Source organism: Homalodisca vitripennis, chromosome 1, assembly GCF_021130785.1.
Source record: "Homalodisca vitripennis isolate AUS2020 chromosome 1, UT_GWSS_2.1, whole genome shotgun sequence".
Classification (NCBI taxonomy): Eukaryota; Metazoa; Arthropoda; class Insecta; order Hemiptera; family Cicadellidae; genus Homalodisca; species Homalodisca vitripennis.
The window spans coordinates 36,481,560-36,504,210 of NC_060207.1; the positions used below are offsets into that span (position 1 = coordinate 36,481,560).

General features: G+C 30.0%; 2 protein-coding genes across 4 annotated transcripts in view; one reads left to right on the top strand and one right to left on the bottom strand.

Moving 5' to 3' along the window:
* The window catches only part of LOC124359824 (GTP-binding protein Di-Ras2), a 66,881-nt gene extending 54,451 nt beyond the window's left edge, over positions 1–12,430 (top strand). For both annotated transcript variants that reach the window (XM_046812899.1, XM_046812890.1), the window contains exons 3-4: positions 5,274–5,441; positions 6,759–12,430. In XM_046812899.1, the coding sequence (XP_046668855.1) occupies positions 5,274–5,441; positions 6,759–7,052 (462 nt within the window). In that variant the 3' untranslated portion in view covers positions 7,053–12,430. The remainder of the gene's footprint in view (positions 1–5,273; positions 5,442–6,758) is intronic.
* LOC124359834 lies at positions 6,824–20,968 on the bottom strand. 2 transcript variants are annotated; one of them, XM_046812913.1, is made up of 2 exons: positions 20,438–20,823; positions 6,824–6,959 (listed from the first exon to the last, which is right to left on the bottom strand). In XM_046812913.1, the coding sequence occupies exons 1-2, from the start codon at positions 20,735–20,737 to the stop codon at positions 6,951–6,953; spliced, it is 309 nt and encodes a 102-aa protein (XP_046668869.1). In that variant the 5' UTR covers positions 20,738–20,823; the 3' UTR covers positions 6,824–6,950. The 2 variants fall into 2 exon arrangements, 1 of the variants encoding a protein (XP_046668869.1); XR_006922191.1 differs by having other exon boundaries at positions 6,833–6,959; positions 20,280–20,968.
* Between the last annotated feature and the right edge of the window lie 1,683 nt (positions 20,969–22,651).

A 22,651-nucleotide genomic window follows, 5' to 3' on the forward strand; every position in this document is an offset into this window, starting at 1 on the left:
CAAATATTTACAATTCAATCAAATCCTTCATAGTCCAAAATAAATCAAGAACTGGTGATGAACATCGTTAAGGAATTGACTGGAATGATACCAGTTTAACTTAATTTCATAAAAGATTTTTGTTTTCTTTAATTTCTTTTGGCTTTATTACTAGGACAAAATTCTCTCCCAGGAAGAAGAGTTTTAAAGTTGCTTAAAAGAAGTTTGTGTTTTCTGTTAACGACTGCTGCGCCGAATTACAATGTTTTAGTAAAATGTCTTGTTTTTTCCTTTATTTTTTATTTGAGTAGTTACAGTCGAATACAACACAATCTGACATCGTCACGAATGGATCAATATCAAAACAATACGCACGAATAATGTGAAGAGTAAACAATGCCGAAAGACTAAACAAGGATTTTGTTGTGAGACTGAGCACCACCTTGTATTTTTTTTAATGAAGTCGAACTGTACCATCGCACCTAGTATGGAAAAATACCGCTCGTACAGCATTAGGTAGTCTTGGCTGTTGCTTTATCAAAGGGCGAACAGAGTTACCATGTGATTAATTTTCCAAACTTTTCCAGCGTTACTCTTTCACGTACAGTGAAGTGTACAGTGAAGTGTAGTTAGTGATTGCTGGGGTTTTACGAGTATCTTTGTTATCTTATCGAGACACAAGTGGATATTCCCTACCCCTTTTCTTTGTTCCCATCTCGACCTTTGAGTCTTTGCCGGGATATTGCCACTACCTCCAGATATGTGGCAGAATTCTGAAGCACACGTACGGCGAGTAAACCCTCATCCATTCTCGAACAGCAAAGTTGTAACTCCCTTTCCAAACATTTTCCTTGGCTGGAAAAAGAGAAAAAATAGACTTAATCGAACGTGCCACCTTAGTCGCCAGAACTTCATTGATGTAAACTGCTTTTGAGTTGTTTTACTAGTATCATAAAAGTGGCTATGGAATTGTTTATATATCAAAATTACATAATTGACATATAAAGAAATATTCAAGGCCTAGCCCATGAATTTAGAAAATAAAGCCCTTACAGACAAAATAGTGTTCAATAAATATCAAAGTAAATGTTATAATATGATTAACTAAGTTTAACTCAACAAAAGACCAACGAGAAACTTTTACTCAATTGAATTAAGGTTTAGATTTTATTTATCAGTAATACGATTTAACTATTAATTATAATCATATTTAAGTGAATTTTAAGGAAAAGGCTTCTAAGAACTCTTAGGTAACCTCACTTGTCCTACTTAATTGTGTCATTATCAATTTGATAAATTTATTTTGAGTCCAATTAATATGAAATTAGACATACTATAATTCATATGAAAAAAGATAGTATGTAAACTATCTTTTTTCATATGAATTATACATTCATGATTTTTATATATCCAACCTATCTCGGTCAAGATATCATTTTCAGTTATATCGAAAACATCACCCTTTTACGGCAATGATTGTGTATCTTGATACAGATTTTTTCTTTAGATTTTTCCAGAACGGCCTGCTTTGGTCGAATATATCCATATTTAAGCTATGCAAAATTCTTCTGAGATGACTAATGGCTAGGTTAGGTATGAAAGAGTTAATAATACAAAAGCGACCCATCTCAAACCCCAAAGTCAAAAAACCATATCGTAGCGCTTCCATAGATCTTTCTTAAGTTGCCCACTCTGCCCTTTGTCTGTACTCTCTAGGCAACACATATTTCGTTGGATATTTTTGGTTTGCAGGGAGGTTAACGTAACTAGAAACAGGATCACAGGACAGAGTTATGGCTGCTATAGACGCATGTGATCAAAGGTTGGGAAAGGGCCACGCCACTTATCACTCAGATACTGGATCTTTCTACTAGTATTGAAGGCCTCTAATATAGAAATTATGGGCTATTATCTCAAAGTTACGTGAATTTGTGGACATGCAACTATTTACTTTGGTAAATTTGCAATAGTATTCGCATTGTTAAACGTTAGTATATGTTTGTAAACATTACTGTTTTGAAAGTTTCAATAAATACATTTTACATAGGCCTACAGCATTTGGATATTGTTAATTATAACATTTATAACTTATTGAAATAAGAATTCAAAATCCCATAAAGGATAAGAGTGGTTTCTTTAAGTAGCCTACCTAATTATTGTGGTAATTTATAAATTTGATTTTTAACAAAAACACAATTAAAATTAAGTTTAAGTTTTATTTGTACTGAAGACTAGTTGTTTTATGTTTTACCCTTTGTACAAACGTGCAAGACGCGCACCAGGGTGGATTTTGCTTGTTGCATAATTGGCACATTTAATCACGATTCCTTTGTTTAACATCGAACAGCACTTGCCAACCTTCGAAGACATTGTTAACAACTCCCACTGGTAAAGGAAAATCAACGTAAAATATGTATTGAAATTAAAATAGTAAATATATCAAAAGCACAGACGTATCTGGTAGCAGCCTGGATCTAGATAAGTGATTTCACTGATAAGCGGTCAACACTCATCGACGTCAGACAGCACATGCCACGATCCCATAGTGTTGTGGTAGCCATCTGATTCCTTTTAAACTTAGTATCTCAGCCTGATTAGAAATTCATTGCTTGGAGGTAGCAGCAGTTACACCACGTTATCATGAATAACAGCTAGTCATTGCTGGACTTTTGAGGTTAACTCAACTATCACCTCGGTATTTGGCAACTTTCCACAGGCACTGGCCAACTGACCATCACCGAGAAAAATGTTCCACAAAGAACCAACAAAACCCTCAACATGCTTAACGTAAGAATACCTGTGTTAACAATCGAGAAATTGTTGACTGGTTGGCCATCATCGGATTTATAAAGCCTATTTATGAAGCCTTCACAAAATGATGTCAGCAGCAAACAAGACCCTCCTCCATATCTTTGGAGAAAGATCTTAAGATGCCTAAATAGTATATGGCTAATATAATTAAATAATATCTAGTTTTGAAGCAGTTTTAAATATATTGCATGCTTTTATGACATGTATCATTCAAATTCTATGATAATCACAGCCCAGAAACATTGCCTGAGTTTCAATAAGCATTGCCTTGGATTATATCTGCTTTTTTAAATCTCCAACAATGGCAAGAAAAGTTTGGAACAATATTTTTTTGGTTGAAGCTAGGTACCTGTGAGAATTAAATCATCATTATATATAAAATGTTAGTACAATATGACCAAAATTAATGTTTTGTATTTTAAAAACTTTAATAAATTTGAAAAAATAAAGTTTTACTAATACAAATATTTTACATTTTATATTACAGTATGAGCTAAAATATGATTAAATGTACTTGTTGACCAGTTCAATTTTCTACCTCAAGAAATATAAAAAAAAGTGTTCTCCAGAGTGCCGCAATACGCAGGAAACCAAACTTGAAAAAATAAAAAATAAAACAGAATCAAACGTTAAATACTTTATTTTTTTAATACAAATTTTCCTAATATTCAAAAGAAATGTATGCTCTTGCTTGCTCTTGGTAGATTTTTTCTTACTATTTATTGTTTTACTCTGATTTTCTTGAACCCGATCTTAGCTATTGTTCTACTGCATCTAGACTTAATAGTGAAATTACTTTAGGAGACTCTTGATGTTTTCAAAAGTCTTAAGCCTTTGGCCAACGGGCTATATTGTGGAATTGAACTCAAAAAACAGTTTTAGCTTCAGTTATAGCATTTCACATGGGAACGTAATAATGACCAAATGATCAACAGATTATAAGAAATAGAAAAACAGACGATTTGTGCTGCTATCTAGCAGAGAAACTAGAAGCTAAGTTGAGAGAGCCTAAACACAGAACAGTATATTATGTATTGTCATTAAGAACTACTGTAGGTGCTAGAAAGAAACATACTTCACAATGTTACTAAATTCAAAAATTTTCGAACCTGACAAAACTTAATTCGTTTCAATAATCATATGGTCAAAAAACGATGTTCATTTTAATCCTAACTATATAGATATCTAAAAAAAATGCAAAATACTATGTTAAAACATTTTGTTTTTTCTTAAATTGCCTAAATCCATTATATATTGGATTAATGATTTCACTACATGTATGGGCAATAGACCTAAAGTAATCAGTTTTAGGGTTTTAAATAATTACAAAAGGTTTTATGAAAATACAACAATTTCAGAGATAATATAAAATTTATAACTATACATTTTATATTTGGGCTGTTGCAAATATGAAATGTGAAACTAATGTGGGCTAGTGGAATCCCATCCATCAGAAAGCCTAGTCTTGGCACAAATTTGATTATATCATTACATCAGCATGCTCTTACACAGAAAGCCCTCATTAGTATAAGATCGTATACCAAAAAGGTATCAAAGTGGGCTTTTTGACAACAACAAACTCCCATAATGAAAAGCACGAATCAAAATCTCATCTTTCATTCATATTGCCCTTACAGTTATACCTATATATTAAACAGTCAGTGTTTGAATTAATCATTTTACCAATGGCAGACTCATTACTATAGCAATGAATACAAATTTGAAACCAAACGTATTTCCTTTCATATACAGTATATTCAAAATTTTATGCACACTGAAAGGGTCTTGGAAACTATAAGAGATGCAGGAAAGATTCAATGGACAAAGTTGTGCGCAATAACAGGACCAACAAATAAATTCACTCGCTGCACTCTTGACATTGATCAAATTTTCAAACCGTAACAGCTCTCGTTAGTACCTATAATAAAACGTTTTCACATGGAATCTGCATGAAAATTGTTCTAGTTTTTAATATTGCAATGAAAAAAATTCTTATGACCAGCAATCAGGTGGTGTAGGGTTCAATTGAATTTTTATACAATGGTCCATTTTTACTTCAATAAAAGAAAATAGATTATTTACTGATTTCAAAAACACCATATATATCTTCTTCATCAAATAATTATCAGAAATCCATTTTTGTATGGTTGCTTAAAGGGAATTTTTATTATGGTATTGAGATGGTTAGTATACCTGAATGACATTTCACTGCACATAGTGTTGGTGTCAACTGTTTAGTGAAACATATAAATTATATGACAAGGTCAGTCTAAAAATGACTTACTGACATATTTTTGAGAATGATAAAAATTGTAAAAAATCATCATATAAGTTGCAGGTCATATTTGTAAATAAATCGAAATACTTTTTGTAAACATGTATTGGTTCTCAAATATCTGAAATACACTTTTTCTAAGTATAAGTAACATATTAGCTTGTTAATCAAATTTAAAGATTTATATTGAGTTAAACTTTCTGCCCAGGTGATCAGCTGCAACAAAAACATATGTACACTCCAGATAACGGATACTACAGGGTCTCATCAGTTCCCAGCCATGCAGAGGTTGTCTATATCCAAGGGACACGCGTTCATACTCGTCTACTCCGTAACCTCGCGGCAGTCTTTGGAGGAGCTCCGACCCATCTGGGAGGTACGGCAATGTTTCATAAATATCAATTATTGTTAAAATTTTGTGTTTATCTGTCCTGCATTGGAGGCACCACATGAAGTCGATTAATTGAATTTTAGTATAACATAACATTTTTATATACAGAATTAATAAAGCTTTTAATTTTTAAAGATCACATATCCTGTACCCCTATTAATAATTTTTTAATTACACTTACTTTTTAATTTTAAGTTATATTTAATCATTCAATAATTAATATAATCTCTATTTATTGAATGATATCTATCTTATTTGTCATGTATGAGATAAATTGTACATGTCTTATTGTTTACAGGTCTTTTATTTTAAATGCATAATTAACAGATTTTGATTTTAATGTGACAAATAAAAAATCTATGCTTAGTTCTTATTTATTTATTTGCCAACAGGACTTGGTTAATTTTGTGATTCAAGAAATGTAAGGTGAAAACCTATAATTTTATCACTCCTCAGCATCAGTGTATTGATAACATTTTACACTAAAAAGGGTTCAAGCCAAAAGTTTATTAATAAGGATAGTTCTTGCATATTTTAGGCAAGTATCTATATTTTAATAAAAAAGGTTAAACAAAATGCACAACCTCCAAAAAATCATTTATTTTAAAATTTCCATTTTATTTCAACATTTTGGATTCATTTTTAAGTTAAATAGAGAACAATCATAGTTACTTGTGTTTTGTTTCCACAATTCTACTTTTTTCATTTGAAAATTAAAATTTATTAAACATTACTACTCTTTATTGTTTATTTATACATCCATTTAAATGAATATTTATTAAAATGTGAAATATACGAGTCCACTACTTCCTTTATTTAGGAGACTTGGAATACAGACTGCTGCTGCTTTGTCAGATTTATTTTCTAAGCAGTACAAACACTTAGCCCTTTTGGTTCTAACTAGACTGTAAAAAAGTGAATGAAAGTATAAACAACATTATTATATATTGTTTTTTATAGTTTATTGAACTAATAATATTATAGTTTTTAAAGTATATAACTATTTTTATCTTCTTATTGTTAAAACAGTTATAAACCAATGTAAGTAAAGCAAATTTAATTTAGTTACACTTTGGAAAAGCTTTGTGCGTCACTGTTTAATGTTTATGGTATGTAAGAAAAGATATTAAAAGTGAGAAATAACAATTTTAGGTTATAATTTTGTTTTAATAAATAATAATTTTCAATTATTTTTCTCTGAAGCTTATTTGTTGTAAAAACGCCTCACTATTCAGGAAATTATTTTATCAGTTTTGTTGTTACACCACACAACAAGTTTTGAGACATTATTTGTGTTTTAAGGTAATCAGAGAAACCAAGGGGCCGAACGAGCTACAATCAATTCCTGTGATGCTTGTTGGAAACAAGTGTGATGAAAATGAAAACCGCGAGGTGGCAGCGTCCGAGGGAGAGGCTGAGTCAGCGCGATGGGGCTGTCACTTCATGGAGACCTCGGCTAAGACCAACCACAATGTCAAGGAACTCTTCCAGGAGTTACTCAACCTCGAAAAGAATAGAAATATATCACTCCAACTTGAAAAGAAGTCACAACTAAAAGGCACCAAAAAAATACGGGAAAAATGCTCCATTATGTAAAAAAAGAAAAAGAAAACAACTAATCCTAGCTTTAATTAGAGTAATTTAAAACTTAACATTTACCTAACTATATTATAGTGTAAGTTGACAGTGAGAATCAGAGAAGTAAATTATATCCATATTGATATTGATATTGACAGCAAGCAGTTAAATGAAGTTCTATTTAATTCATTCAGGATGGATTAAGAACCTGGATACTAAAACATGTAAATGAAATATAAATTATATCAATTTTTCACTTTGTGAATTAAAGATATATTCTTGTTTCTTTTACAATTACTACAGACAGTAGTCTTCATGGTTCTACAATGATCTGATTGCAGTTTTTTAATCGAGTTACTTTGGGTAATGAGACAACCTCCTCCTGACAAAAAGAAAGTTACATTGAAAAATACAACGTCATAAATTCACAAATAAATCTGAATTACATAAAATAAAAATTATAATCTTGATAGCTATGATGGAATACTGTGAATATTGTGTTTGAATATTGTAAGGTATTAATGTCATAAACTAGTCTTACTATCTCCAGTCAAGGCTCAAACTTTAATATACATTCAAAAATTTTGCACAAATAACGTGTATACTGTAATTGGTTGATGTGGTTAAGGTTTTTTTGTTTTTATCCTGATATCCAAGCCTAAAAGTGATTAGTGAAGCAGCTATAGGGACTTTAAAATGAATATAATAACGTTTCCACATCTTTTAGATTAAATAAAAGTTTTGTGATAATCTTTTTACTTCGAGCAGCTGATTGTGACCATGTTTAGAAGCTTTAAATTCATTTTTAAGATTTGAAAGTATTAATTAAAGTGTTATAAAGGCCAATGTGGCAAATAAAATGTAACTAAAATGTATTTTTCTTGTGCTTATACATTTATAATAATAAGGTAAAATTATCATTTCACCCTTTGCACTCCTCAGTCCCTAAGAGGTGGACATGGTGCTTTACCTGTTGCACTCTGTGAATTCTCGGCGCAGCTGTGTCTGTACACTCCTCAGTCCACTTCTTATGGCCCAAGGTCATGTTCTCTACTACACTGAATATAGATGGTGCCAGATGTCTGTTCCACTCTGACATGTTATTCACAATCACAACAGGTGATTTTAAAGGGGCATTTTAAAAGGACAATTTTAAATGATCGTTTTATGCTAAAGCGTTGCTTTCATTTTTCTCTTATTAATTATTTAATATATTTTGCATGGATTTAAAAATCAAAGTCTTAGATGTATTTCTTTAAAGGTAAAAAGCAAAATTACTACAAGCAAATCCACAGATATAAGTAGTTAATTTTAAGGCAAATTTTAATGTTATTTATAAAAAGTACTAAATAATTAAAGAATTGCCAAAATGTTCAAACAATTTTTAAGTCAGTATTGGTTTGTAATGCGTTGTTTCGACTTTTACCAACTTAGAACATTTCAAACATTCAGTGACAATTAATTCAGTTTGTCTCTTATCATTTTAATAAAATAACTATCAATTTTGCTTTATAAAATTTCTGCTCTACTTTCCAACATAGCTATGTAGAAATGAATTTTAAAAATAAAAATAATCAATCTGAAAATGTATATCATATGGAGATATTGATTTAATGTAGAGATTAGTTCACAAAACTAAAATTATTTCTGAATTTCTCACGATTTACTAATGTATAATTTACTAATATTTATTATGTATAGTGTATATATAGGTGTTTAAAAAGTCTGGGTACGGCTTAATATTTTACAAACCATAGCAGATAACATCTATAAACTTTGCACAGTGTCATATGGCTATGTAAACTATTTTTCCTTGCTATTACCATGACATGCCAACCATGGGGGGACGACCCACAGAAGAAAACATGGAAACCTTAAATTATTTAGAACTACGTCATCAAACTGTGACAAAATATCTGAACGAAAATAACATACAAGCAAAAACAAGAATCTCATTGGTTGTCACAACAACGATAACTCACTGGAAGGTAATTGTTTGGGTTTGTTTAAATAGTCATGAGTCACCCAGCTGATAATTGCCAGCTGAGTTTCAGCGGGCAATCATCTTACAAAACAGACTTCAAAAATATTATTTCATATTTATTACTGCTGTTTTACATTAAATAAGTGGCATAAAAATTAATAAAACTATTTAAAAAATATTTTATTCATCTATTATAGTCTAGTCATCAATAGAAAGGGAATTTTATTTTGTATTTTAAGAAACAGATAAATAACATTTCCCCCCAAAAATTGTATAATCTTGTTGATTATATAGTTTAGAATCAGCCAAGATATGGCAGAACATTATATATATATATATAACAGAATTATTTACAAAAAATGTAATATAGTTAAATGTCACTGTCCATAAGAGGTGGCCAGAGGAGTGCAAATCACAAGTACTGTCATGCGGACGGGGAGTGCAAAGGATTAAAATTAGTATGGAATTTACCATAGAGGTTTAGGAGGAAATGTAAAAAAAAATTATTTACTTGTCTAATGAATAGTATAAGTCCAGTTCACATCCATGTAGACTCAATTTTGACAAAAAATCAAACTTTGGAAATCCCAAAAAGAAAAAGAAGAAACTAAATTACATGTAGGGCATGAAACTTTCTTAAAGGAGCATCTTAACTTTCATACTAGAGAACTATTTCAATTACAATTTTGTTATTATTTGTTAAAGTTGGTTTACAATTAGTTATTGCTTATATGGTGTTAAATTTACCTCTCTGATTAGACAAAAAGAAAGAGTTGTTGAGTAATTAGATCTATTGTTATTTATACAATATAGCGTTTACAAGCTGCATTATTGTAACTTTTTTCCGCCTGTTTTATGTCATGTTTTGTACAGTTAGCTGAGGTTTTAAATTGTTAGTGTTTGTAAATATGTAATAAAAGTGGTATTAGATATTTATTGATTGATAATTGATTATTGTATCTGTTAGATATTATGTATATATCGAAAATGTTGTTTTGCATTTTAAGTGTGAACCCATTGTATAGAAATTTGCCTGTTTTGCTATTTTATTCTAGGCAACTTTTATAAAATAACATTTTTGCTTATATTTGACTTTATTATTCCAAGATCTGTATTCCAAGTTAATGTTAAATGCACTTAGTGTTTGAGACAATATAAAATAGTACCTCTTATTACAAATATTACATATTAAAAGTATTCATCGTAGTAATAGATTTGAAAAATTTGAGGGATCCAGTGATATCAGTTTATCTAAATTAATCAATTGGATAAAATTTTGAATTCTCTTGTTCATTTATAGTGTACTAAATTATGTTTTTATTTAAGAGAGGTTTTCAATATCCAAATATTGCAATGTATTGTACTTAGAAAGTTAATTTGGTTTTTTCTTTTAAATTTGACAGTTTATATCTGAAAAAATTCAATACAGTTACAAAATCATAATTATACCTACTCCTTGAGTCCACAGGCATGAATGAGGATATTAGGTTTCAAGATACAGCAAACTGGAGTGTAAAAGCTCCTTAATCTAATATTTTACTGCTAAAATTTCACATACATTTTGAAGATTAAAAAAAATTGTAATCACTCATGTTTCTAAAACATTTTCAAATAAAGATGTGCTGGTCCAAATGAAGTTACTTACTTTAAAAAGTATTGCATTTTGAACACTTAAATGTTAAAATCCTACTTTCTAACATAATTGGTATCAGCAAAAAGCGGAGAAAAATAGTAACTTATCTTATCTGATTGGAATGCCCTGGAGGTGTAAGAACTGTATGATAATATTTAATTGAGTAATACTGAGCTGCAACTCTAAGCTTGTAAGACTGTAATTATGTTGTCTATACTGATTAAAAGAATTATTTTGTAGAAAAGCTTGTGGCTCTTTCTCTGTAGTTTATGGAACTGTCAAAACAAATTTTTAACTGTTAATTAGAAAATTAATAGCCAATTAATAAATAAAATGTTTCCTCATTGAAAATCTAGCACCAATGTAAAAATTTCTTTCAGATTGTTTAAATATAGTGTACTCTTACACAGAGGATATGACAGTGTATTGTGTTATACCAAAAGTAAAAAAACCTATATGAAATGAATTGTTTATCACAAATAGTGGCTGTTATTTATTAACATCTTCACTGCGGTTCTATCATTCGTACTCTCTATCTGATTACTGTGCCATAAGACGTCTGTCGCAGTCAACATGGTAAAAGATTATATCATAAGTAATGAATAATATAACCAGAAACAACTGTTTAAGAGATTCCTAAATTTTTATAAGTGACCCAGTTTGAGCAAGTGTTGTTTTTTCTGTAATTAAAAAAATTAAGGACATTAAATTCTTGGTAATTATATAGTTTAAGGACACCCAATATTTGTTCTAATAATTGTTCTGAACTCCTCTTATATCTAATGCATACTAATGTAGAAAGGGAACATTTAGGGTGAGGAAACATGAAATAAGCAAGTTATGACAGAAAATAAAGAACCTTGGGTGGACAGGTTGGTCTTGGGTAGGACGGTCAGCCGTGGGGTAAGTCTGACAGCAGGTTATGTGAGTTTCTATTAATATATTTTTCTGTGGTGGCAGTCCTTTCATGTTGGTCACCCTGATATCCGTGGACTTCCCCTATCTTGTATCACCCACCGAGAACCCTATTCCCATTTTTTTTATTTTAAGTAGTATTCGGTCAAATTTGGCTTGTTATTATTAATAATTTGTCAGTAGTTAATTCCTAACTAAAATTCATAATTCGTGGTTATAATGACAGTTTACGTAGTCAGGTATATTTTTAAGATGGTTTTAGATTGTTTGTTTAGGTGTCTTTAAACTCTATACTTACCAAGTTCTTTGTTACAAGTGTGAACTATTTCTGTAAAGTAGTTCTGAAAGTGTTGGCTGTATTTATTCAGTTGCATCAAAACCAATATAATTTTTCTCTGATCAAAACAATTAAATAAAAGTTTTCAAATTATCTTCTTAATACGCTCGGTTTATTTTGGTTAAATTTTCAAATATTTAGATTGAATACCACAGGTATTATATTATTCCTTAAATCTTAAAACCTTAAATTAAAGTGGTGTACTCAGATTTTTAAAAAGTAATTTCTAAATTATTTCGGGCAAATGTGCCAATCTGGAGTTTTACAGCTGATAAACAATAGAGCAATGCCATAAAAGTGTATGATTGTGAGTTATGTCAAATATAAATTAATCAATCAGTTCATGTTAGATTACTAAAGCTTGGTAAAATTATTTCCAATATATTTTTTCTCTTCTATCATGATTGTTGTGTGATCTTTTGTGAGGTAGAACGGATTGTAACACTCTTAACCCTCCTGGACTACACTCCTGCTTTTGTACTTTAAAATAACTCTTCCATTAAAACACTCAATAGAATAGGATAAGTTGAGTGGTGTATTAGGCGAGCATTAGAAACAAAAATTCCGAACAAATAGCACTCTGATGTAAAAGGTATTTGATATCTTTCAGTAAAGTGGAGAAAACACTCTATGTGCTACTTTACTTACACAATATACATACCCTTGTTGACTGGTTTCACATTGTTTGAATGGTGACTGTGGTAAACAACTCATTTTAGTTGTACAATGTATGGTCGACTTAAATATAAAACTAATTAATAATCTTTTCTTTCAATTATTTGTTAACAGTACTTTTAGTTGAGTTTAAATAAAGTGCCAAAGATAAATTTTTATACTTTTAAAAGGCAGGACAAAATGACTCTGCTGCCAATTTCAGTGCAAGCGAGACACAATTCTTGCTTTAGTCATAATATTTCAAAACACCCAAAAATTGCTCACTGGTACATTTATTTCTTGAATTTTTAATTTTGGTTTCTAGTGTTAATCAATAATGATATCACAAGCTGCATTCTAGTTTTAACTGTTAAAATTGAAGTTAATAAATTAACTTATTTTACTAAAAGTATATTATGGAGTATTTAAACATAGAACTTATCTATTAGATTTAAACACAGTTTTTCTACAATCTGACATACATTAATAATAAGCAATGAATAGACTTTTGTGCCTACAGCCAACTATGTAATTGTCCCGACCAAACCTTAAGGTATTACCATTATGGTAACAACATGCGTTGAGATATTTTCGTTTGAGCAATACAACCATTGCCTTGCATTTAAGATGATGATAACAGTAGATTTATAGAAGACATGTTTCATTTGTATAGTTGTTTGTGCTTAGAAAGTATTTAACTTGAAATTGGCTTCCTCTAAAATCTTTCTCTGCTTTGTAGAAATAATATTAGCGTTTCAAAAGCAAAATTTTAAAACTTTTATAATAATTTACACTCGGTTTTGTACAATCAACATACGCTGTTCAAAATACAACGATATAGAGGATCTTAGTCATCTCTGAAATCAGTATAACATTGTTTATATAGGAAACGTAGAGAGTATTTTCAGACTTATAAATATTTCTCTGTAGATAATATTTTAAATTCCCTTAATGTTCAAATTTATATCACAACTTGGTATTTACATGTTAGATACAGCTGTTTACAAATAAACACATTAATGTATAATAGTTCACTTTAATTTTTTATTAAGAATTACAATTTCATGATAATCAACAATTTTGTGCTTATATAGAATCCAAATGTATTGATTAAAATTAATTAAAACTCATTTATGGCAAAAGTGTAAATATAGAATACATATTTACTTGCTCAATATCAGATGATTATGTTATATTGTATTTTTTACTGCCTTATAGATTAACATGCATTAAACTATGCTATCACTTCTAATTTTGTTACTTTTAATGCAACCAGTAAGCTTCTTGTAACATTAGTTAATGCTTTAGTCTATCATTTTTGAAAAGAGTGTAAAAGAGATAAATGATTTGTATTTATTTTTTACTATTAAAAATATAACCTATTATAAAATACTAGCTATTTTTATTTTAACTGTTTAAGTGTTACATTTTTTATAAGTAGTTTTAAATCATAAATTATTCTACATCTTACTACACCAAATTTGAAAATTGTTCAAATTCAATAGAAAATATTATATGAACATGTTATAAACATGATATATTAAATATATTTTACATATAAGGTTTTATTATAGTATGGTAAAATGTATTATCATACTAACATGACTATATTAACCTGAACGCTCTCCCAAATCCTTGTTGAATTCTGAGCAATAATATATTCATAGTTATACATTCAAGTATGTATCACAAATTACTGAAGTAAAAAAGTACTTGTTGGTCTCAACCATTACATATATTGGTAATATATTTTTAAAACAATCAATTTGGGCGATTGTTCAACCCATTCACACAAATCTATTGTCAATGATATGAAATAAAATTTGGTATGTAAGAATACATTCTTCAGGAAATATATTGGACGAATTCTGTTTGTTTAATTTTAATTAAACTTTACATGATTTAACAAAGTCTCTATTTATATACAGTATTTTATTACATAAGTACAGTATGTGTATTAGGTCAGAATAAGAAATTGGATTGCAATTATTATTAGTAGTAGTTTAATTGTAAACAATCTTGATAAAACCTTCCAAATCCTGAAAAGTCATTTAATTGGTGCTCATCAGTCTTCTACTCAAATATTAATTAAATCACACATAATTTTTCAGTTATTCACATAAATTAATGCAAAGTTAGTTTACTTTCCAAGAAGATTTTGTTGTGAAATTGAAAATTTGTATTTTTTTTAATTAACATATGTTTTCAATTGTTACAGTACATGAGTTTAATTATTAATCATATAAAGTGAGAAAGCAATTTGCTTATTTTTCACAATCAATCCTAATATTTTGTTGGTCATAATAATGTCTTATAAAATCCTAGATGAATTTTCTTATGAAGTGTAAAATTGTGCTGTAATAAAAACATTGTTTGGAAAAATAGAAACTATTAAGATTTTAATTTAATAATAACAAATCAAATTATTTAATTACAGTAAACATATGGTTAAATCATTTGAATTTTCCTTGTTAACATACTTTTGATCCTACTCAACATGCTTTATTATTTATAAGGGTATAACTTATACATGACATTCATTTTATTTGATAATATTATGATATGAAAGTTTTAAAAGAACTAAAGGAAAAGTTTACTTTGTTAAACAAATATTCTCATTTGTGAGTAAGATTATGTTTTAATTTGATATAAAAACAATGTATTATAAAAAATAAGTTTTATTTTTTATAATTGACCGAAAAAAATACATTATATCTTTTAATAATCCACTTAATATTATTTTGATATTTAAGGTGCTAAATCAAAACCACAGTATTGAAAAACTGAGACTCCATTTTCCTGTAATTAATGCCTACAACAATATTATTGTTAAGGTAAAAGTACTGATTACTGGATTTTTGTAGTTACATATCATTGGCTTTATTGGATAGAGATAGGTACAGCATGGTATTGGGTGTTCTCAGTGCATAGCTTAGTGATGCTTTGGTAGCCTTTAATAGCTTAAGAACATTTTTCCAAAACAAAAAGTGCTTCTAGCTGTTTGTTATTAGTACAATTTACAGCTGTTTATTATTGGTGTTTTTATTGATTGTTTATTACTAACGCAACATGTGTCATTGTTACAAAAACCAATATATTTAAATTGGTGTGGCATGTTCATTTGTCTCATTTTAATTGAATATGTCGCAACAAATTAGTAAATTTCAATTTGTAATTCTTGGTTTAGAACACTATCAAAAGTTTAATAAATGAGTGATTTCAACATTTAAAGTTGTTTTCTTTATGTCAATAAATCATAATTCTATAACCACCATGTACAATAAAATTGGTAATCCATATATGTACTCGTACTTGTCCCCATAGGTCCAGGCACAGGACTTTGACATTACAGTTTAAATATTATGCTGCATTGGGCTTTTTCTGTTGCTGATCCTTCCTATCTCAAAGCTTCCAAAATTCTTACATAAATTAATATGCGATCTCATAGCTTGACAGTTTAGTTGAGACAGAATGTAACGAATTTACAAGCAAATTTGATTTTATTTTATTTAAAGCAAGACATATATAAATGCGTACAGTATACTTAGAAAATGTTATAAGAAATATAATCCCTAAATGATAATCTTTTTCTTCAAAAACGTAAGAAATTATTGAAATAACAAACTAATAACTAACATTTGGTAGGCTGTAGGCATCATGACTGATCAAACAAATTCTTCAAATTTTATGACACATTTAACTATGAAATGTTCACTTATGTTATTATGAGACAGTTTGGTATTTTACAAATTTAGTTAAAGAACTTATTATTACATAATAGTCCCTCTTACTGAGTCAGAAGAAGTAGGTAGATTTTGTGACTGCTGAAATATTATTAATATATTCTCATGAGATTTCCAAGTACCCAGTATCATTAAAACTGGTTGGATAGAAGAAAAATGTTTATAACAAATAGTTTAGGAAATATTGTAAGCATTCCAGAACCGAGAATCAATTCTTTGTTTTTAACGATGAAAGGTTTGTGAAGGAATCAGGATTTTTCTGGACATTTGCCATTGTTTAGTGATACAATACAATCAGTAACACTAAGTTTCAAGACCTGCGATCTGATCTCATTTTACTGTTGGTCTCTGGTCAGTTCTACTTGGTTGACAGGCAAGTACTTATTGTGACCTGTAATCTGTAGTTCAGTTTTAATAATAAGTGTTTAATTTTTATTAATTGCTTGTTTCAGAGTTAGTGGCGTGGAGTAAACACACAACATTGCTGTTGTTCATGATTTATGTGTGTCACAATGCTCAGGTATGATTTGTTTACTTTAACCTAGATTGTAGTTATGTATTAGGTTATTTATTCATCTGGAAAAGAGATCAGATTCAGAAAAATCCTGCCTCCTTCACATTCCAGAACTCTTTTATTTCTCTAGGTTCATGAAGAGTTGTGAATTTTTTTAAGTTTAAAAAGCAGCCTTTTTGAAATGGAATGGCGTACCATGTTGGCCAACAAACTTGACCAAGAAATTTATAAGATCAAATTTTCTACCAAGTTTCAGCTTTTTTGGGGCAGATATCATTGCTACAAGATATATAAAACATTTAGAATGGGGGTTAATTTGGTCTCTGGGAGTCATGTTCGGTGGAGTTATGCAGAATTTTCATTACGTGCTACCATTAGGGCGATTGCAATAGGCTGATTTTGTATACAAAACCTTACCAAATGTGTGTCATGTAAAATGAGCAAAATTAAAAACTGCCCTCAAATGTTGAGAAATTGTCGAATACTAACTTGATCAGAGTCAGTGAAAAATGTTTTAACTTTGTTGGGAAAAATAATGGACATACATTTTGCAATTTACAGTGTCTTGCAATGCTGTTGAAAATACACTGTGAATTGTGATTATGTCAAGGAAGTTAATTTACCTCAATAATAACCAGGTAAATAATAAGAAAATCAAGTGTAACAATAATAAAGAAAAAAATATAACCTTCGCTTATATAGGACTTTTGTTGTCATGGAAATTTTGTAAGTACATCTGTAAAACTTTTTATACAAAGTTGTAAGGATGTCCATAATTATTTAAAGTGAAAAACTAAATATTATTAACTTTTGAAAATCTATATTTAATTATTTTAAAGTTTATCAATGATAATTACAGTTAGAAATTTGATGAGAGCATTATGTACTATAATGTTTATGCTGGAAGATATAGACATCTCTGGCTTTAACGTCGTTGATTTGGTGCCTGACAGACTATGAGGCTTATATGCTTCATTTCAAATTCCTGGTTATGTTTGTATTCCTGTATTCCTTATCAAATGCAGGTTCTTGTTTCATTACAACTGTGAGTTACTTAGAAAGATCATACATGGTTGAGTCTAACCAAGGCAATGAATGCCTGCAGAATAATTAGTGTACCAAAACATATATTAGTTATATGGTTTTGAAGTAATGTACAATTACTAATTTCACATCCCAATGGTCTCAATATGTCTCTGTGTTACGAGCATTGAGTCATAATTATGATTGGTACACTTTTGAACCAATTGCTTTCTAATACTGTAATAACATGTTTAACATATGTAACAAGTATAAAACAGGTAGATAATTAGATCGTCAGTGCTGTGAGATGTGTCCTGCAAAGAGACTGCTGTATGATTATGCAAGTTGCTTCAGAACTATGACGACCACATTAAGTGTGATGGTACTGTAAGTGACACACACATGGCTTTATCTGATGGATCATGAAACAAAAAGGTTTCAAGCAATACATGAACTGCAATGAGGGAACACATTAGCCAATTATGGTTTACAAGACTCATTCATTATTGATGTTCACATAATGACCTGAGTTTCCAAATTGAGTGATTGAATTAAAGTATCAAAAAATGAGTAATATAGAGACTGGCTTTATCGTAAAGTTAGACTGTAAAGGCTAATAACAATGGTTTTACATTGTGTAAAACCATTTGGTATATGATACCTTACTTATTCATAATGCAGAGCATAAGTTTTTGGGCTGCTCTTGGCAGTTCTGGAGAATCAATGAGTAGGGGTTTCTGAAGTAGTCATATGCCTGTTCCACAGTAGGTGGAATGGGATACCACTCTTCAGAAGCTATATGGAGTTAAGTAGGCTCCATCCCACATGTGGGAATTTGGTGAATATTAAAAGGAGTAAGTATATGCCAATAGCACATTGTAGCGGGTACAGCGCAAGATAGCCGAATCAAGCAACGTTGAGCATAGCTGCTTGTATGGGTGACCACTGAGCAATCCTTGCAACCTGCCTGGCCATCAGTGGTGGTTCAGAAATAACATTTAAGCCATTGGTTAGTGTCAGAGAGGGCTTCTAAGCCCTAACTTTGCCTGAAGAAATAAGACATTTTAAATAAATAAAAGACTTATTAAGTTTAAGCATTGTACTTTTGTAGCCTGGAAGAATCAAAAATTTAATAATCTTGGGTTGAAATTATTAGATTAAAACTTTGCGTACATTTTGATTTGAAGTTGGTATTGTGTATGAGTTGAATGGCAACAGCAACAAAAAAATACAATTCATACATATATTTTGTATCGTTCACTTGATTATTACAATATAAACTCTGTAGTGTTTCAGTCCTATAACTGATATATATTTTAAAATGTGTTCACAATAAGTAATTTATAGAAAATTGTTAGGCCAAAACCCCTTAAATAGTTATTATAAAAATTTCTGAGAGGGATGGGAAAGAAGAAACAACTGGCCCAAATTTTTCCAACAACTAAGAAAACTGCTAATAAGGATATCAACCAAAAATTAATTTTAATATTGTGAATAAATATGAAATTTCATATCTGTAAACTTGGTGGGACTTACACATTTTAATGTCTTAAGATAAAAATTGGGTATTAAATTATGAAATGCATTTACACATTCTCAAAAAATTGGTTAAAAATCTGAAAAATAACTATTTCCCCGAGAGAATTAATTATAAAATATATTATTAAGTATAATAATAAAATATAAAATTATCTCGAGAATGAACTTAATCTTAGACTTGCAGTTTTGCATAAAGCTTCATTTCTATATAGGCAACATTAAGTTTGATAGTGTTGCATGTCTCTCCATGTGATTAGTAACCATTTTAAAGTGGTCTTATAGGTAACCGTGGCAAGAAAAAAAAGCACAGAAAAAATACATTTGTAACAAACTGAGTACAATCATATGAGAATTTAACATGGACATAGTAAGACATGTAGCTAAAGACTTGAAATTTTGCATGTAGCATCAGCATAGTTTGTTACTCAACACATGCTATAGCGTACGCATGTGGTAGAAGTACTTCTACCTTGTTTTATAGTGACTATTAAATGTGTAAGTACATGAAAATAATTTTAAGGAAATATATATTTCCCCAATAGATTTCAAATGCTATGACACAATAATTATTTTTTCTATAATTATCAAATAAAAATTATTACAACATTCATAAAAATTGTTGAAGCTTGCATTAAACGTGTTAATGGATACCCTTGAAGACCTCTATTATTATTTCCCTTCAGACAGGTTTCTATTTGGTTCAATTAATTACATAGAAGAGTTCAAAAAAAGGACCGAAACACCAAAATGAATGCATAATATTATGTTTTTGTAATATTAGCATAACTTTGAATTGTAAAAGTATTGTGTAACCATTTAACTAATACTCCCATTCAAATTCATAACTGATATCTAACACTGACAATTAAAGAGTTAACACAAGCATTGTATTTATGAGCATACCTGGAAGTCTTCAGAGCACACAAGACTACATACTTTTCTATATATATATATATACAACTGAATGGCTCAGTTCACCACAAGTACTAAACTCTGGTAATCTTCATTAGACTAACAACATGATTCCACTTATGTACATTTTTATCAAACCCAATTCTCACCAAACTGTATTGCTTCTTTGTCCAGTTGAAACGTGCCATAAGGCGTGTTCTGTCAAAGAATAAATTCTTGTGAGGTCTCTGGAGGAAGACAGGTCCACCTCGTGTCATTAACTGCCTCAGAACATCACAGTCCCTACCCTTCAGCTCCAGGTCGTGTACGATACACAGGTGTAGCACCAGCATCAGACTGAGGTCCATAGCATCAGCTGATCTTGAGTGGATGGAATGACAGATGTCATTTCCGTACCTGTGCAGCAAAGTGGGGAGTGTGTTGTTGTACTGCAGATCTACATGGCTCATTTTAATGTTTGAAGTAACAACTACAATCAAAAAACAGTCTATCACAAACAATCTTATCTCTAGCTACAATCTGTCAATGCATTGTAATATCTGTTAATAACACTATTGCTGTAGTTATTAAATTCCCTCTCACATACTTAATTGTTCAGTAGCGGAATAAATAATACACTCCAAAACACAGCAAGAGCCAAATAGCAATTACATTTGACAAAGAGGATTCTGTGTAGCTCAAACTACACAACCTTTTAAAAATTAAATACTTGTCAAATATGATATCTTAAGCTATTGCCTATCCAAATAATGGTGTGATTAATTAGCCATTGTTTAATTTTTTAAAGTATGTAATTAAAGCCATTTTATTCTTCATTTAATCATTGTTACAAGTTATCTAGCTTATGAAAAATGTTCAAATCTTCATTGACATGCATAAGATTTATCATGAAGTTGTGTTTGGTGTGTACTTATAAAAAAGTTCATCAAAATTCAGGATGTCTGAAAAATAAAATATTGTGTAATCCAGCTATGTAAATTTGTTATTGAATAAAAACTAAAATTAAATATCTACTTTACTAAGCACAATCCTGTGGTCTAATTGTGGGAATGAGTAGTTAAGAACTACAAACTTAAAATAATCCATCAATTAATAATTTCATAAAAAATAAGTTATTACAAGTGTTAAACCCATGCAGTCATCATTTTTATTTTATGAAGCTCTCAGTCACAATATACAATGTTATAGTGTTTTATATGTATACATATGAAAAACAATTTTGGAGTTATCATTTTTGTAGTGTCTTTAATATAACTGTATCAAAGCTGATGCACTTTTTTAATTTTCCCTGGCTTAAATCGATTAGTGTTTTAATATAGTAGGATAATAAAGATTCTTGGCACAGTCACAAATCATTTTTAATTTGATACTACTAGTAATTGTAATAGGAGGGTTAAAACATATTTTAGGACACATTAGGAAAATTAGAATAAAAGGGGGTAAGAAACTAATATCAGCAAAGGAACATAATATGATGGAAACAAAGTCTGGGTGAGTTCAGAGAACTGATGGGATTTATGATACAGAAAACAGTAAACCGCCATATTGGAAGTCATCAAAGTTTGGACCTAGAAGATGGTAGAATCTTAGTAAACAATGGAGCTAAGTCATTGAAAACCACAATGGTTCCAAAGTTTTGTGATTTCCAAAAATCATGTCATAGTTCCAGAAACTGAAGAATCCTGGAAAGAAAATGGTCCAGACATCAGGGGTTCATAGAGGCCTGTAGCTTTGAGAGACCATTTAGCCCTGGAAACTGGAGGCTTCCAGATCCCAGGAAGTGTATGCTCCTTCTTTTTGTTGGAACTGGAAGTTTATGCTTAAGCGCTGTCAAGTGGGCGATAGGCAAAACTCCATTTGCACATATAATCATATGTGAAAACTAAACTCCAATATCACATAAAAATAAAATTTCTCTGTACAAACCTTCCTCAATTGCTAAATTTTCAAAATCTATATCATTATTTCAGGCAGTAATTACAGAATCAAGTTGGTTTTGGACTCTGGATTGTAAGTCAACAAACACAAATCTTTGTATTTGATTACAGGCTGATCTACATAAGACCCATGTATCTCCTAGCTCTAGATATTATCCTTATACACTCAGATACCATCTTTTTGTATGAAAAAGACTAAATGCTTGTAATATAAATTTATCTTACTGTAGTTGATCTCTGCTCTAATAAGGTGATTATTTTATAGTGAAAATAAATTTTGTAAAGGTGTACAGGAATTTCAGCTTACCTTCCATTACAACCAATTGTAATTGCAGAGATAAACTATATTAAACTCAGGCAACTAGTCGAGAACCGATCTGAGTATCTGGATTTTGGAGATCAGAGTAGGTGTTATTCTGATTTTTA